Source organism: Pinus tabuliformis, chromosome 7, assembly GCF_031772625.1.
Source record: "Pinus tabuliformis cultivar Carrire ecotype Pingquan chromosome 7, CPIR1, whole genome shotgun sequence".
NCBI classification, from domain to species: domain Eukaryota; kingdom Viridiplantae; phylum Streptophyta; class Pinopsida; order Pinales; family Pinaceae; genus Pinus; species Pinus tabuliformis.
In genome coordinates this window covers 1,149,968,825-1,149,988,003 of record NC_142293.1, presented here as the reverse complement: position 1 = coordinate 1,149,988,003, position 19,179 = coordinate 1,149,968,825, and the positions used below count along the sequence as shown (strand labels likewise).

At 35.8% G+C, this 19,179-nt stretch overlaps 1 protein-coding gene across 1 annotated transcript; it reads left to right on the top strand.

The window, feature by feature from the left end:
- Positions 1–16,994: 16,994 nt before the first annotated feature.
- Positions 16,995–18,359, top strand: LOC149251561 (peroxidase 57-like). Its single transcript, XM_089453924.1, has 4 exons — positions 16,995–17,220; positions 17,317–17,505; positions 17,597–17,756; positions 17,929–18,359. Exons 1-4 carry the CDS (start codon positions 17,011–17,013, stop codon positions 18,357–18,359), a joined length of 990 nt encoding a protein of 329 aa, XP_089310050.1. The 5' UTR covers positions 16,995–17,010.
- The last annotated feature ends 820 nt before the right edge of the window (positions 18,360–19,179 follow it).

The following is a 19,179-nucleotide window of genomic DNA, read 5'->3' as shown; positions in this document are numbered from 1 at the left end:
CTCGGACAAAGACAATTACCATGTTCCATCTATGGAGCATATCTTGTGGATAGTATTTGGAGCAGAACCGTTTTCTCTACTAGATGATTTTCAGGATATAACCAAGTTCTGGAAGTAGAACCTGACAAATTGAAAACGATTCCTCTCCAGTTCCTGCCGCCGCCGACTCAGGTATGAGACTAGGGTTTACCAAAACCCTTGCAATAGAAGATCTGGTTACGACCGGTGATCTTCCTTCTTTAACTGGCCCTAGGTCAGATTGTAGCCCTCCTACCAGCCTATGCGAAGACCAGTTTTTTGGGCCATGGCCAAAAACCACATCTTCAAGATCTCTAGTATAGGAACGAGCAGGAAGGAGGGATTTAGTATTACTTACTTGTAAAGAGCTGAGTACATTCACCTGGGGGAAACCCTCCTTCAGAAAACTCGTTTTCTGGTGTTCGAATTGGTCAAGAGCCTCCTGATTGCTCTACACTACCAGCCCCAAACTTTCTTCCAATAATCCGAGCGAGGTCGTGTTCCTCCATGACTCTTGCAGGTCTGGACTCGGCTTCGAAAACCCATGGTGACTGCTTGACCCTAAGAACTGCTCAATATTCTGTGCTGTTAGATCCTTCCCCCACACCGACAGTATGTCTTCCGGCTCAGGGTCGAGCTCGACGGCCTCATTTGGGTTAACCATGATTAATGCAATAGCTTAAATGCTAAAACCGCCTAACGGACCGTTTCGGTCTTCAGTAACAGGGTGAAACCTCGGGTAAGATGGCAAGAGCGACAACTATGGCGACCAGAAGATAATGTCTCAGGCTTTTTTCTAATGCCGAGGTCGAAAAACCTCTAGATGCGTCCACGTTCCAAAACTATTCATCCACGTACCAATACGCTCCTTTTGATCCCTGCCAGGTGTCTTCAACTGAAGCCCTGATCCACCACCTGTCCTCCGGATCCAACCGCTGACTTTCTTTGCTTTCGACTGCCAAAACCAATCCATTGCTGATGAGCCCTAGGCCCTCGGCCCTGTTGTCCGTGGCCCCCGCTTCAGCACCTGCAACCATGACCTATGTCCTGCAGCCATTTTCCGCTTATCAAAATCAAAATCAATTTTGTGATGATTATTTTTTCGATAAAATTGACATCTTATAGATAATTTAAATGAAAAATTAAGGGTTAAATAAATCCAACAAAATTATTTTTATATAAAGTTAAGCTTAATTATTGCAGGGCATTTAAGTCGTCCATTTCTGCCAATAGGAGTTTGATTTTTTTTAATTAAATTTTATTGTTCTCCCAAAAAAAAACGTATTATTTGAGGATAATACAAACTTTTTTTTTGGTATCAAATACCAGAATTATTCATAATTTTTATTTTTTATATTTTCTCTTTCGTATACCACTCTAACTTATAGAGCTATATGTAATCGCTAGAATTGGGCCTATATCCCCATCTCTATGGGATACCTCCATATCCTTTGGTTCATTCCTCATCGTTATCTCTTTCTCATTTTCTAAGTGATTTGACTCATGGGTGTGTTTCTTGCCTCTAATTGCAGGCACAATCATAGTTGATGTTTTTTAATTGTCTTTTGTCGAAAGGATCTCCTCTGCAACGAGATTGGGTTGTGCCACTAAGGGTTGTTATGGATTTGGAGAAGTTGAGTTGTTGGTAGATGTCTTCTGATGCTAAGAGTTTGCCTTCTTCTGATCTATAGAAGTCTTGGGACATGTTGTTGCCTTTAGACCCTGCCATCCTTTAGTAGTTTTCTTTGGATCCTTGGTAGAAAAAGCCCCTTTAGAAGAGGGACATGAATTTTGAAGATGCCCTAGATACTGACAAACTCTATGCCTAAAAGTAATATTTCCATAGTCCAATGGTTGCACATACTCCTTACCATCACACATAAGAATGATTTTGTCTGGTAATCCTTCATTGAGGTCAACCTCAACACATAAATTAATGAAAGTGATGATACCTTTTGCTAATCTTTCACTATTTATTTTAATGAAACAACCAATTGAATCACCAATATCTTCAAGGATATTTGGCCAAATCCAATGGAGAGGTAAGTTTGGGAGTCTTACCAATATTGGAGTAGCTACAAATTTCATGGTTAGAGGATTAAAATTTGGGAACCATCGCTGAAGCAAAAGGCCAGTGCAGCCCCAAAATAAGGGACCCTGTGTTGGCAAATTAATCCCAACCACCTCATTAAACACATTGAATGCAACCATACTTGTTAGATGGATTTTTGCAGGTTGTGGTTTTGTTTGTACGCTGAAGGACAAAAAGTCTGAGCAGGAGTACATGTTCTCCATTCCGCATCACATTAGAATACTTGTAAGATGGGTTTTTGCAGGCCACTGTTTTGTTTGCAAGTTGAAGGACAGAGGGTCTGAGTAGGAGTACGAGTTCTCCACTCCGCATCACATCAGACCATTCGAAAACACACATCAAGCATTTAAGAACAAATGTGAATTTAATGTAGGGTTGGTAATTAAGTATGGTCAAATATTTACTCCGCCAGTGAAATATTAACTCCCACAACATAGATGTTTTTTTCAGTCATGCATTAATGTGTCAAAAATTTATGTTGTTGGTAAATTTGAATGTAAAAGTCATACAAATGTATTTTCATATGTTTTGAAATATAATCCAAAGTATGTTTTATTGTGACTTGGTTCTAAACTTTCACGTTTCGTTTTACTGCAACCACTTTGTTTTACTGTGTCTTCTGTCGGTTAAATTTTTTGTCTTATTTAAGCCCTTTTCCATTTTTGATTTTCTTGCCGCAACTAGAGATTTGACTTCTGCAACTGATTTGTTGAAGGAGACTCCTGTCCTCTGCCCCTTGTAAAATTTTCAACATGGTATCGGAGCAGGTTAAACTTTGTTAGTGTAAAAACAAGTTTTTTTACTAGAAGTTAAAACAATTGTTTTGACGACAGATTTTTTTTATTTGGAGCGTATTTCCCAGCAGTGAGAATTTTTTTTGTACACCGAGAAATGGTAGCATCAAGCACAAGCTTGACTAATCCTCATATACCTAATTTTAATGGCCAAAATTATGACTATTGGGCTATAACATTGAAGGCTATGTTTTCTTCTCAAGACATTTGAGTTTTGGTGGAGAATGGTTTTCAAGAACGAGCAGATGCAGCAACATACAATGCCTTGACACAACCAGAAAGGGATTTTTTAAGGGACAACAGGAAGAAGGGCGCAAAATCCCTCTTCTATATTTTTCAAGCAGTTCATGAAAGTATTTTCCCAAGGATTGCAACAACAACAAATTCCAAGGAAGCATGGGACACACTCCAGATAACCTACCAAGGCATGGACAAAGTGAAGACAACAAAAGTATAAATGTTGAGGAGATATTTTGACACAATTTGTATGAAAGTGTTTGAGAACGTAGACTCATTTTTTACACATGTAATTGGACTAGTTATTCAAATCAGGTCTCATGGTGAGACACTTGAGGAAAGGAGAATAGTTGAGAAAATTTTGAGAAGGCTGCCAACAAGGTTTGATGCCATTGTTGTGGCCATATAAGAGATAAAGGATCTCTCACAGTTTTTAGTGGATGAGCTACACGCATCACTGATTTCTCATGAACATAGACTAAATAGAGTGACAAGCTCCTCATTGGAGCATGCCTTCAAGACACAAGTTTCATTTGGTCAAGGTAGAGGTAGAGGAAGATCAAATGCTAGAGGAAGAGGAAGAAGCCCACACAGAGGTGGAATAGGCAGCCCTTCAAGCTCAAGTGGAAGGGGCAACAATCAAAATCCAAGTCAAGGCCTAAGCCAAAATCAAGCGCAAGGTCATAGGTATGATAAATCTCAAGTCCAACGTCAATACTGTAAGAAGTATGTTCATTACGCAAATGAATGTTGAAAGAAAAAATATGACATAGGTAACAAACCAAGTGTAAATTTCACAAAGGAAAATCAAAACCATGATAACATGTTTTTATCTTGTAATGTAGCACAAGAGAAACAAAGTGATGTATGGTTTCTAGATTCAGGCTGTAGCAACCACATGACAGGGAACATAGAAATGTTTTCCAATCTAGATGAAAGTGTGAAATATGAAGTGGAATTAGGGACTAATAGCAAAGTCTCTGTCATGGGAAAAGGTTAGAGTCAATATTCTAACAAAGAAGGGGGAGAAGAAATACATGTTAGATATTTATTTTGTCCCTGGTCTGAAGCATAACCACATAAGCATTGGACAAGTAATGCAAAAGGGATACAATGTATTTTTAAAAAATGATGAGTGCACAATTTTGGATAAGCCTCCAAGAAGATAGTTGATTTCAAAATTTCAGATGACAAGCAATAGAATGTTTCCCTTAAAGATAAAATCAGATTTGAAGGAAGAAGGTGCACAAGCACAAATGCCAATGAATTCACAAGAGGATGAAACAAAAGTTGCAAATGTCACACAAGTAAGCTATCAAGCAAAGGTAAAAGATGAAAATTAGTTATCGCATGTGAGATTTGGTCATCTCAACTTTGGAGGTTTGAATTTGCTGCATATGGAAGGCATGGTGAAGGGATTTCCACTCATAGAAAATCTAGACAACCTATGTGAAGGATGTATCTTGGGAAAGCAACATAGAGAGACCTTTCCAGTAGGAAATTCAATAAGGGCAAAGGCACCTTTGGAGATTGTCCATTCAAATTTATGTGGACCAATGCAGACACCATCAATTGGTGGCAACCATTATTTTTTAACTCTCATAGATGATTATACAAAGAAGACATGGGTCTACTTCCTAAAACAGAAAAGTGAAGTGTTTCAATGCTTCCACCAATCAAAAGAATTTGTTGAAAAGTAATGTGGACACTACATCAAAGTCTTGAGGACTGACAGAGGTGGCGAATACATCTCAAATGTCTTCCTTCGATTTTGTAGGGAGCATGGAATTCACAAGAAACTTACAAAAAGGTATACACTTCAGCAAAATGGTGTCGCGAAAAGGAAGAATAGGACCATTATGGAAATGGAAAGGAGTATGTTGAAGGAAAAACATTTGCCAAATGATTATTGGGTTGAAGTTGTCACTTGTGTAGTATATATCATGAATAGATGTCCAACCAAAACTATTAGGAATGTAGTTCCTGAAGAGGAATGGAGTGGAAGAAAGCATGGTGTCACTCACATGAGAGTGTTTGGATGTGTGGCGTATGCACATGTCCCAGATGAGTTGAGTTGGACATCAAGGGGGATAAATTCATATTTGTTGGATTTAGTGATGAATCATGCACATATAAACATATATACCACATGAGGACAAAGAGGAATTGACAACATTAAGCAATTCCTCAACAGTGACTGCCTCTACTCCTATTCAAGCACAACAAAGCAGGCAACAAGTAACACCATCAATAAATAATAGGACAACACCATAGAGTCAAGTGAGTGCTTCTCCAAGCATGCCGCATAGACCCAAAACATCATCTACTTCAAGCACAAATTCATGTGACATGTCAAGCCCATCTTATGTAAGCATAAGAATACCAAAAATCAGAAATTTAAATGAAGTTCATGAGCAAGATGAAGTTGATAATAGTGCTCGTCTAATTTCCTTATTTTCATTGTTTTGTCATGTAGATGACCCAATCCATTTTGAAGATGCACTCAAAGAATAAAAATGGGTTGCAACAATGGATGAAGATATAGAAGCGATAGAAAAGAATGACACATGGGAGTTAGTGAACCTTTTGCAAGGAAAGGAAGTCATTGGAGTGAAGTGGGTTTATAAGGCCAAGAGAAATGTTGAGGGGAAGATTGAAAGGCATAAAACGAGGCTAGTTGTCAAAGGACACAAGTAGCAACATGGAAGATATTATGCAGAGACATTTGCAGTAGTCGTGAGGATGGAGACAGTGCGAACAATCGTGTCAATTGCAACGCAACATAGATGGAAAGTGTATCAAATGGACGTAAAATCAACATTATTGAATGGAGTGTTGAAAGAGGAAGTATATGTTGTGTAACCACCTGGTTATGAGGTAGAAGCCCAAGAAGACGTGGTGTATAGGTTGAGGAAAGCTCTTTATGGGCTGAAGCAAGCACCACATGCATGGTATAGCAGGATCGATGCTTAGCTGTTGGACAATGGCTTCGCCAAATGTGATGGAGAACCTACTCTCTACATCAAAGAGCATGATGGTAAGCTTCTTATTGTTGTCTTATATGTAGATGATTTAATTTTTACATGCAATGATGATTTCCTCTTTGCTTATTTCAAAGAAGTCATGAAAAGTGACTTTGAAATGACTGACTTGTGGTTGTTAAGATATTTTTTGGGCATAGAAGTGAAGCAAATAGAAAATGGCATTTTTATTTCTCAAGCAAAGTATGTAGCAAACATTTTGGAGAGGTTTAATATGCAGAATAGCAAGCCCACACTAACTCCAACTATCATGGGGCTGAAGTTGGGCAAAGAAGATTGTAGCAGTAATGCCAATCCTACATTATACAAAATTATGGTAGGAAACTTGATGTATTTGACCACCACTAGGATGGACATAATGTATGCAATGAGTTTGGTGTCGAGTTTCATGGAGACACCCAAGGAGACGCATTAGCAAGCAACGAAAATGATTCTAAGGTATGCCAATGGGACAAAACAATATGGTATTTTATAAACTACTACAAAAGATTTGAGGCTGGTTGGTTACGTTGACAATGACTCGGTAGGAAATGTCGAAGACACGAAAATCACACTAGAATATGTTTTTCATTTGGGTTTTGGAGAAATTTCATGGGCCTCAGAGTAGCAACTAATAGTGTCATTGTCAACAACATAAGATGAATATGTCACTGCAACAATAGTAGCATGTCACACAGTTTTGATGAGAAGGAGGTTGAGATATCTATGCCACAACGAAGAAGGAACAACACATATTTTCTGCTACAACACTTTTGTAATCGCACTATCAAATAACTCTATTTTTCCCAAGAGGACCGAGCACATTGATGATAAATATCATTTTTTATTAGAGATTTAATTAACAATGGTTAAATTGTGTTGCAACACTATAGGTCACAGGAATAGTTTGTTGATATTTTCACAAAGCATTGGCACATGAAAATTTTGTTTATCTCAGAGACTATTTGGGAATTGTCAATAGCGATAGTTGTGATTGAGGTGGAGTTTTGTAAAATTAATCCCAACCACCACATTAAACGCACTGACTGCAGCCATACTTGTTAGATGGATTTTTGCAAGTTGCGGTTTTGTGTGTAGGCTAAAGGATAGAAGGTCTGAGTAGGAGTACGATTTCTCCATTCCACATCACATCAGACCATTCTGCAACACATATCAAGCATTTAAGAACGAATGTGAATTTAATATAGGGTTGGTAATCGAGTATGGTCAAATATTTACTCGGCCAGTGAAAGATGTGCTCCACAACATAGATATGAACAATTGCCCATCCTATGCGTTAACGTGTCAAAAATGTATGTTTTTGATAAATATGAGTGTAAAAGTATTTTGTATAGTCGAGGAGTTGAGAGGGCGTAAGTCTGAGAGGTAGAGAGGAGAAAATCATGGAGCAAATATTGGTGGGTGCATGAAAATTGTTTGTTGCGGGTTTTACAGAGAGTTACTCCGCAACACCTGGTGAAAAATCGTAGTAAGATTTTGTGTTTTACTTGGAGCTCCAACCTCCAAATTTATCATGCGAATGTATTTTCATATGTTTTGAAATATAATCCAAAGTATTACATTCATATGTTTTGAAATATAATCCAAAGTATGTTTTGTTGCAACTTGGTTTTAAACTTTCACGTCTAGTTTTACTACAACCACTCTCATTTACTCTATCTTTCGTCGGTTAAATTTTCTGTGTTATTTAATCCCCTCTCCAATTGTGATTTGTTGTCCACAACTGGAGATTTGACCTTCACAACTTACCTATTGAAGGAGACTTTAATTTACTTTGTCTTCCGTCGGTTAAATTTTCTGTGTTATTTAAGCTCATATGTTTTGAAATATAATCCAAAGTATTACATTCATATGTTTTGAAATATAATCCAAAGTATGTTTTGTTGCGACTTGGTTTTAAACTTTCACGTCTAGTTTTACTACAACCACTCTCATTTACTCTATCTTTCGTCGGTTAAATTTTCTGTGTTATTTAATCCCCTCTCCAATTGTGATTTGTTGTCCACAACTGGAGATTTGACCTTCACAACTTACCTATTGAAGGAGACTTTAATTTACTTTGTCTTCCGTCGGTTAAATTTTCTGTGTTATTTAAGCCCATGTCCTGCTGTGATTTGTTGTCCGCAACTGGAGATTGGACCTCCACAACTTATTTGTTGAAGCAGACTCCTCTCCTTTGCCCCTGTAAAATTTTCAACAGCCTGGTCAAAAACTTGTTTCCATTCTTCCATATCTTTAAAAAATACCACAAAATATCCTCTCGAACAAAAAAGAAAATCTACATTCTAGGATCAGTTTTGATGAACCCAATCCCAAAGGGCGAGTATCGACGGCCAAAATCCATTAACTTGACAAATGATCCACTGCTTATTATAGTTTTCTACCTTTATCTTGGCCATTATATCATTCACCTTGACCTTAGGGGTAAGCTTTGATTGTTCTACCACCAAAGCTTGGTTAGATAAATCTTTTGGAGACTAGGAGCTAAGGGCAGGGTTGAGGGCATCCTTAAAAGACTTGGGCTTAAGAGTCGTAGATGCCCTGCCCGTGTGTCGCTTTCTAATAGAAGTCTAAATTAATTATTGATTATTTCTATTTTTAATAAGTAATATAATTATTTTAAATTCCCTCGATCAGAGTAGCAAGATTAAACAATGAATGATGGATACTTAGCTCCGAAGGCATGTGGTGGCATATGACTCGTACATTTTGCGCTAGCATCCTATTAAGGTTTTAAAAAACATTAACCCTGAAATGGGAATATTTTCATTACATGTTTCCACTCACTGATTGTCAAAGAGCAAGTTTCCTTTGTTGCACTATTAGCAATGCTAGAGGACGAGACGTCCTATATGTTGTTGCAATTTTCATGTTGTTTTCTGGGGAGTGTATTGGTCTTCCAAAACAAGCCTCCCTATGCTCTTTTGTTCACAATTGTTGCCGACAAGGTGAGTTGGTGCTCATCTACATTTTCAAGATCACTCTAGCTGCTGGGCATCTTTCAAGGTTGTATGTTTATCTAGATAAACCCTTGTCTTAGATTTGGTAGCTCAATATTTTTTTATTTGTGCAGAGACTAAATATTTCTTCTTATGGTCTAATTTCTCTAATAACATACCATAAAAGAAATTTCTATGATGCAATCTAATTTTGATTAACGCAATATTCCCATAACTTTAATTTTATATATATATAGATAATTAATTAATTAATTTTTTTTTAGTAAATGTGTAATTTTATTATTACAAAAAAAATATTTTTAAATTTCTAAATATAATTAATGTTTAACTGAAAAATTATTTGAATTAGGTAACTTGCACAACTTAAGCATACCATTTTAATCAATCTTACAAATTTTTAAAAAGTTTGTGGTTCTGCCGTACTTGCAAATTGTGCTGGTAGCAATGAACATGATGTGTATTGTAAAAATATGAAAATTGTTTTCGGTGTAAAATGAAATCTAGTATTGTGAGAAAAACGTGGAAGCGGTAGAAAAGATCCAGATAGTGCGTGGCATGCAAGGAAACTCCAGGCAATGTTAAAATGTAATACATATTGGCTATTCTGTGATTATGTATCAGTCCCATGTGAGAACCCACGTATCACATGGGAAGCAAATAGAAATGAAACTTTACGGATATCAATAGATTCTACATATATACATGGCGTATATGCAGTATTATAATTTATGTTTAGTTAAAATAACATTAGTTTGTTTATTAATATCGTAATTTTAATGTTAAAATGTCATGGGGCAATGTTTGGTTTTATCTATTACATTTAGATTAAATGTTAATATTAAAAAATATATAATTACTTTTTTTTAATATTTTTTTCAATATAATATCTAAATTGCTAACATGAATATTTATTTATTTAAAACTTATCTTCTTCAAAATAAAATTAGAAATCATTGTCTTATACATTAACTAGTAACTATTAAAAAAAAATCAAATTTTATTTCTACAAAATAATATTACTATTGCTAATTTATATTTTAAAAATTTCTCGATAGTTTTTAAATATTTTAATATTTTAAAAATGGTAACTCCTATATAAGCCGTCAGTTGAGTGTTTTCAGTTTTAGGAGACATTACTTTCAATGTAACCTGTAATTTGAGTGTTTACTTATTTTGGAGAAAAATAAAATGTAAACGGTCATTTGAGTAGCCTATAAAATAGAAAAAGACATTGTCATATAATATACTAGAATGATAAAAAAAATATATTACTTACTATTGAGTAATAATCAACACTCATGTAAAACTAAAGTTTACCTGACCACTAGATTCCGGAAGTTTAACGCTAGGTTGTGAAAGATTATTTTTTAATATGGAGTCAAAGTCAATTACCTTTATGGTTTTAATATTTTTTATTTTAATTCGTTGAAATTATTTCAATGTTTTTTTAATGTTAGAGATTATTTTAAATTTTGATAGGCAAAAGGAAATGCCTTAAATAATTATATGATTTAAAAAATATTTTAAAATTTATAGAAAATGATAAAAATTGAAAGGAACAAACCCAACACTTTTCATTAAAAGAGGAATTCGAAGCTAAGAAGGAGGAGATGTGGAAAAACGTGCAAACTAGGAGGCCAATTCTATTAAAATAGGGTTAAAATGATGGAATGGATAAAGTCTCTTGAAGACTTATTTAATATAATTTAATCTGCCATGTATGCGTATAGAGAGATTTAGGGGTTTGTTGAGCGATTGTGGGAGAAATTCATGGATCGTAAACGATCCCTCCCTTTTGTAACTTCTTATATAAGAGAGTCTGTGTAAGGAGGTGAGGGATATAGAGCGACAAATAGAGATTTGTGTAAATAGGGTGTGGATCCGGTGTAGTCGAGAGGGGAAAGTGTGACTAAGGCTCAAATTACTTAGAATGTAATCAAGTTCTGTATAATATAAATCTGCGTGTGTGTGTGAATTCCATGTATTTGTGTACTTATGGCTTTTCAAGCTATGCTATGTATATATGCATTGTCGATTTAATTTCTGTGTTATGGGTTTATTGATTGACCATCGATCACTATGACGATTGATGGCAATCCAAAGTTAAACATGTCAATTGTTGTGTGAAGTGTCAAGTAGAAATAACAGAGTTAATTAAGTGTTGATGCAGATTCCATCATATGCTAAGTGTAGAAGAAGAATCGTCAGATCATTGAAAGCGGTTTTGCAACAGGAAAGCGATTCATCGGGTGGCCTAAGGGCTGTAAATGGTTTTTGAAAAGACGAACTTGATGGATGCTTGAACTGGAATATAATCTAGTTGAGATCCGGGGATGATCAAACCATTCATTGGTTGGATGATCAGACGGATATCAGGTTGGAATAGGTACAAAAGTTAATACAGAAACCAGACCTGAAAAATTATAAATCGCAATCTAAAGTTCTATCAGCTGCGAAAGGGTGGCTAAAGGTCGGGCAAGTTTCTCGTGTGATGTTACGACAACCATCGGATTAAGAACCAGATTGACGGCGGAGATTTAATTGCAAATCGCGTTCAGTAAAAGAGTTTGGGTCTACGATAAACCCAGATTTGCAATATTGCAATGAGCTGAGATTTGCGATGTTGCGATGGACTATGGACCGTGAGATCAAAGGGTTGATCGAACAACAGAGGTTAACTCTCGCATTTCGCAGGAATCAAGTGCTGGCGGATTGCGAAAACTGCGATGTGCGATGAGCCGAGAATGAGATGAAGCATTGAACATTGGATCGTGAAGCTGATCAACGACAGAGATTGAAGAACAACGGAAAGGCTTGGGAAAGAGCGGACCCGAGAAGGTTATGGATGCGGTTTTATTCTATTTGAGATCCGGCCTTAGGTTTTCATGGTTGGGTTTCCATGTATTTATGTGTATTTGCACTAACTGCTGTTGTCCCAGTTTTTAAGGCAAACGCGCCAACTAAAGCTTCCGATAGAAGCGTGGGCCCATAACCCACAGGGCCATGATCGATATTTTGGAAATGAAAGGGATATTGCCTTAGCGCAATTTCTCCTTTGATCAGATACTGGAGAGGATTTCTTTCCTCAGTATTACGAATTAGTTAAATAATAAATGATTAGAGTGAAATTCCACTTAAACTGAACTAATTGAAATTGAATTGGGATAATTGAAGGAATAGTTTTGACAAGTAACAAGGTGGTTGGAATTAGATTCTCCAACACTCCCCCTTAATTATAACCACATAAAATTTAATTAAGATACCTGGTCTATGTCTCTTACAATTAAAAAAATTGACTTCAACTATATTTATTTTTCTTCTTCGAGATCCCATAGCCTCTAAATTGTTTCAATTTTTTCTCTTTGTTGTATCTTTATAACCTCAGTTTCTTCATTTTCTAGTGTAGGTATTCTATTGTATAAGCATATCCCAGACTTCTTCAAAAGTTGTATTTGGGTATGCGTTGTTTCCACATATTATCTTCTATAGTGTTTTTTCATCATCAATCTGCTACAACATAAGATTATAATAAAATAATATTTCTTCAGGGCTCCAATACCTAAAAATTTCATTGATTTGCTCATCATTGATGTTGTCTTCAACATTCATTTCTGCAACTTCTATGTAGAGTTCATAAGCATGGTGTTGCAAACCATGCTTCAAGGAAATTGATCTCTTCTTCATAATAGTTTTTTGTACTTGCACATTGAAATCAATGGTAACTTTAAAAATATTCAAAGAACCACGTTGGTTTTGTTCCTTCTGCTCTCCAATAAGAGCTTTCTCTTGTTGTGCTTCCTTCTCTGCCTCTTCTTCTATCTCTGTTTTCTCTTTGTGGGCTTTCTTGTTTACCTATACCTTTTTCTCTTGTCTTTATTGCTGGATTTACCAAAATTTCATCATCAAACTCTGTTGTTGTTGGATTTACCAAATGTTCATCCACTTGCAGTTGTGCATAGTGGGATTCAACAAAGTTTTCATCTCGATGTAGATTGTTGCTATAGATCCACCTTCATCTTCAACTTCAGTGCTCCCCTTAGACCAAAACTCCTTTTACCTTCATCTTCAACTTTAGTGTTCCCCTTACACCAAAACTCCTCTCAAGGGTATCTGAGGCCTACTTAGCTGTCTTGGCATCTAAAATCATGGGAATAATGTTGTCATCCACAAATTATTTTATGTATGTCAATGCCAAGGCATCCTTTTGCCTCGTCACTTCCAAATTAAAAAAGATCTCAAACATCTTTTGTTGTGGCTTTGACCTTCTTAACCTCTTGGCTTTTCCCATTTGTTGAGCACAGACAAAATGCGACTTGGAAAACAAATTCATCTTCAAACATAATAGTTCACTAGAATAAAAATACCCCTCTATTGCTCAACTTCTCAAATTCAATAACAAATCTATCAAATTTCTTAAAAACAATACTTAAAAAAAAAAAAAAAAACATTTTCATAACCCAAACAAAAACACTTTCACAAATATCACAATACCTACCCCTACACCCGATTGGAACAATACTCTTATTTTTAAATCTCGTTTTCAAAATTATTTCTCTTTAAAATATAAAGCCCTCCATTCTTTTTATAATACAGCCGGCTTCTTTAAAAGGCGGCCTCTTATATAACCTTTATGACATAAAGCCTCCTATATAACTTTTGGAACGAATTTAATAACCCATTTTAAAAATTACTTAAGCCCTTAAGAAACGATACCAACGCACTCCAAAAGAATTACACGAGGTCTTTTTAACACATGCAGATTTGTTTATCATATACCATGATACCATGCTCAGTTTAAAGTTTAATGGATTAAAAACGCACTCAAATAAATACATGAGGTCTTTTTAACACATGCACATTTGTTTATCATATACCATGATACCGTACTCAGTTCAATAGATTAAAAAATGATGAATATGATTTCCGTCATTTACCTTCGACTTTTCAATCAAATCGATGTCCCAATCCGCTTTGTGCATAACGTTTTTTCTGAATTTCTGGACTGCGTTATTCGCAAATGAAATAATTTCTTTGATGCCTTTTGATGCGTTACCATGGATGCCATGACCCAGTTCAATTTTTCTTTTTAATCTGGGTCTGCTTCATCCGGGCTCTGTCTGCTCCTTGTTCTTAGTAGATTTTTTCAAACTTCTGTTGCTATTTCAAAGAGTTTTATGTAAGTTAGCTTTTTTTGCTGAGTTTTATGTAAGTTCGCTTGTTTTTTTGCTGCTCTCATTTCACTCACTTTGCTGCTCTTTTAGGGAGTTTTATACAAATTAGCTCTAATACTATGACAAAATAGAAGGGAACAAAAGGATGAAGTGGAGAAATTCTCTGCACAATATAACGAATCAGTTAAATAAGATTATATTGTAAACTTCAGTAATAAAGCAGTGCAGTGAAATTGGAGTTAAACTGGACCAACTCAAACTGAATTGGGACACTTAGAGAAACTATTTAAACAAAATTATTAGAAATAAATTCTCCAACCAAAAATAACCATTAAATTAAACAATTATTTAATTTTGAAATATTTTCAAAATTTAAGATTAAGATAAAAATTGCCACTTTCGTCGCTAACTACTTGTGTATTAACACAGATTGTCTTTATTTTTTGAATCCTCATAATCAACTCCACCGTTAAGTTATTTAAAGTAAAGCAGTGATTCTACGGCAGATTTAGAGATTTTGTTGGTTACAATGAACGTAATATCTATTAGAAAACATTTTTTTTTTTTCAAAAGAAAAAATCAGAATGTAATTATATTAAGATGATATAATTGATCGTCATTACAGTTGTCTCCGTAGAGACATGTTACTGATTGTATTCTATTTTCCTCATAACAGAGAAGATCCTGGACAAATAATAATAATATCTAGTAGAAAACATGGGAAGCATCTTCTAGGCAAAATGCCATCGAGCGTTATAAAAGGTGTCAAAGAACGAAGAGAAAAGATGGAAGACAAAATTACAGAGTGGAAAACCTTCATAGGGAAGAGATCCTGATGGAAGGTGGAGGAATCGATACCCAAAATGGAAGAGGATTTGCTGTGAAAACGAGTATTGGAAGTTGAGCAATGCGTGTCTTGCACGGAAATTAGTGATCATGTCATCGCTTACGCTCTACCTGTCCAACAAAAAGCAACATGTTGATTATTCAGTGATTGTAAATTGGGGTAGGTCAAATATTGCGTTTCTTTATGTTGATTTAACTTTTTTGATTTTAGATGTTATTTGAAAGGTATAAATAAATTTAATATTATAAATCTTTTATAATATCTACCAGTTTATTATTAAAAAAAAATTAAAACATTCCTATTATGTAGACTTTGATTCTAACCAATTTTAATTTAATTTCCATCAAAATTTACCAGATAAATAAAACCAGATAAAAGCCAAGATTAACAATCGTAGAACATAGTTTATAAAATGTAAAATGGCATACGATTATATTTATTTTATTGCCTTTTTCCACGTGCGAATCTGTAATATAAAAGTTCAATTTATTTGAGAAATCAAATACAAATCCGATCGGGCTTACCATTGTAAACAATTCACTCATTAAAATTTAGATTCAAAACAAGTAAACACCATTCGATTTCCAAATCAGTTTATTTTATTCCATGCTCGAAATTATGATACGAAGAATCCAAAGCATACAGGCTTTGAATTTATAATCAATTTAGTGGGTCAGAGGTGTTCTCTAATTTAGTAGGAAAGAGATGTAATATGTTGTATTGTAAATAAAAATAATAAAAATAAAAATATTTTATTTATGTATAATATTGATTTAGAGTATTTAGATTTAATATAATTTATTTAAAGAAAAATAGTATATATTTAATATAGTTTATTTGAAAAGAAAAAGATAAATCTAGATCTTACACTTTAATTTCAAATTACCTAAGATAAATCAAATCTCGATTTACTTAAAAAAAACACACTTTAAAAACTTTGGTCTCTACATTTTATATATCCAAAATTTAAATTAAATACTTTTAACTATCCATTGTAAAATGAAAATTTTTATTCAAAGATTTAACATTGATTTTGAAAATATACTAAAACTTGGTGGATGAGTTAAATGAAATTTTTATTTATTTCCGTTTATATATCCTATTCTAAAATATTAGAGTATTCCATAATAGAAATAACAATCTATTTAGAAGTAATGGAAGTGAATTTTTCACTTACCTTCTGTCAGTATAATTTCAAAATATCCACTAGCTTCTGTCAGTATAATTTTAAAAGGAGTTGTCTATAATGTGATTTTTTGGAGATTCCGGTGACGGAATCCGGCAGAAGAAATTGAGGTTAAATCTTGATTTGTTGCAGTTAAAATGGTTTTTTAACTGCATATTTGGATTCAGCACCTTGAAAAAACCATGGGACGTTTTCATTGTGCAGAAACTAGCTATCAAACTTGCGATTCCAATAAATTCCTGCCAGATTTCGACTAGAAAAACCCACCGAAAAGACTTTCAAAAAATCGCGTTATAGACAAGTGCATTTCAAAATATCCACTTAAGTTCATCGCTCTCATGTCCCTGCACCGCAATCGCAATTTCCGAGGTTGATGTTTATGAGCCAGCCGACATAAACTTAGTGGTTTTCACGGGGAGGATCGGTCATACATGTGACGATAATATTTGCCTAGTAAACCAAGCTCATTCTGTCGCCACAAAATCCGGTTCTCAGCGTCGTCGTTCGTAACATGGTCTACATTCATGGCGGTGGTGACAGTTCAACTAAAGTCATAAATGAAAGAAATGGCTACCCTAGCAGACATCAGCTCATTATCAGTTATTAATATCAATTCAGAACAAGCTCGGAGTCGGATCTTGATCTTGATCGTGGCAGTGAAGTCATGGCTGCATCGATATTACTTGGTTCTTTGGTCGTTCTAAACATAATGTTACCATTTACAGTAGCCCAACATACGCAGGTAGGTTTCTACAGTAAGACATGTCCGAATGCAGAGCAACTTGTCCGAAGCGTGGTGCAGAAATGGTTTCTGGAGGACAAGTCCATGCCAGCGGGGTTGCTACGTTTGCATTTTCACGACTGTTTCGTTCGGGTATAACACTTTCCCATCTTAGATTAAATTTGTCAGAATAAAAACAATAAGTGCTTTTTTAATGTATTGAAAATTGAAATCAATCATCATATACAGGGCTGTGATGCATCTGTTCTGATCGATAGCACAGAAGATAACATTGCAGAGAAGGATGCTGTTCCCAACTTGACACTCAGAGGATTCGATCTGATAGACCAAATAAAAGCTTTGTTGGAGAACAGATGCAAACGAATCGTCTCCTGTGCGGATATTCTCGCATTGGCTACTCGTGATGCGGTTGCAATGGTAAACAATCAAACTCAGCCATCTTCCTCGTGATTTTTTTTAGGATTTCAGTTGCGAAAACAATACTTACAACTGGAGATCGTAATTTCAGTCCGGGGGTCCTGAATACCCTGTACCAACTGGACGAAGGGATGGTCTAGTTTCCAAAATAGACGATGTCAACATTCCAGGTCCAACATTCTCCATTGACGCTGCGCTAAGTGCGTTCGAATCTGTTGGTTTAAACCTAACAGATTTAGCGACATTGCTTGGTAAGTAAATCTCGGTGCAAGTTGGGATCTTTATTCTTAAAATCTAGGGTTTTTGTAAACTAGCAGTATCACATTAGGTGTAGATCATATGATTTGTGTGGAATTTAATCGCCACCATGGTCAAATCTAATTCAGGATGAGAGTTGGTCTTATTATTTGTTTGTGAGAGCAGGAGCGCACACAATAGGTTTCGCTCACTGTGGATTCTTCAACGACCGGGTTTACGATTTCCAGGATAGTGGTATGGCAGATCCATCCATGGACCCAACTCTTGTGACGTCATTGAAGAAAGTGTGCCCTCCTCCAGACCAAATCACTGATATACGAAAAGATCCAAAGGTTTTCCTCGACGGCACCAAGGGCAACCCCTTCTCATTTGACAGTGGGTTTTACCATGAAGTCCTGCACAACAGAGCGATCCTTCAGATTGATCAGGAACTACTGTCTACGGATATTACATCTGACCTAGCGGCAACATACGCTGGTGATGTAAACAAATTTCGAGTTGCATTTAGTAATTCCATTACTACAATGGGAAATATCAATGTATTGACCGGAAATCAAGGAGAGATCCGGGCAAATTGCAGGAAAATCAACAGCTAATGGGCATAGAAAAATAAATATATTTATCTCATAGGAAATAGAAAATAAATTTTCCCGAGAATTTCGGGGCATAAATTGTTGGAATATTAATTCCAACTGCTGTGCAGCAGCAACAGCTGTTTTACTTTATTCATTTGTCTTTATCCGGCGCCCCACATTTTTCCCCCGATCTGTTAAATCACCGCTATTACCATCTTTTCACCGTTTGCTTGTTTGTGTTCCCAAAGGAGGAGGAAGATCAGATCTGGGCTCTGCGCCATAACAGCTCACCAAACAGCATTAAAGAAGAAGCATGGCCGAGAAGGAAAGTACCAGCCGCAACACTTATCAGTCTTGGGTTTCAGCACAACCGACTCAAGAAATACAGCAAAAGATCAGATTTGTTCATTATGAGCGGCAGATTGCAGCAGAGTCTCTGTCAGAGAGTTGAGGCGGTTGATGGATAAGTTATGACCGCTTCCTGCACTATATATATGTGTAGACACAGCAGTGTAGAAGATAGAGAAAGATAGAGAGCAGAGGAGAGCACGCAGCAGCGTGAGTATAGTTTTCTGTTAGTGAATATGGAAACGCAGCACACAGCAGTGTTAAGAGTTTAGCAATATAGCGCAGCAGCGCTGGAATGTAATTTCTGTGTTTTTAAGAAAGAATGTGCAGCAGCATGAGCTCACATGAATGAAGCCATTTTGCACAGCAGTGCTGAAATTTTATGAGATAGTTGTTGTGTGGAACTGAAGCGTTCCTGATGTAATCCCTCTGTCAAGAGGAAGATGCTTTTCAGCATAGTTTGGTGAATCCCTCTGTTGAGAGGAAGATGCTC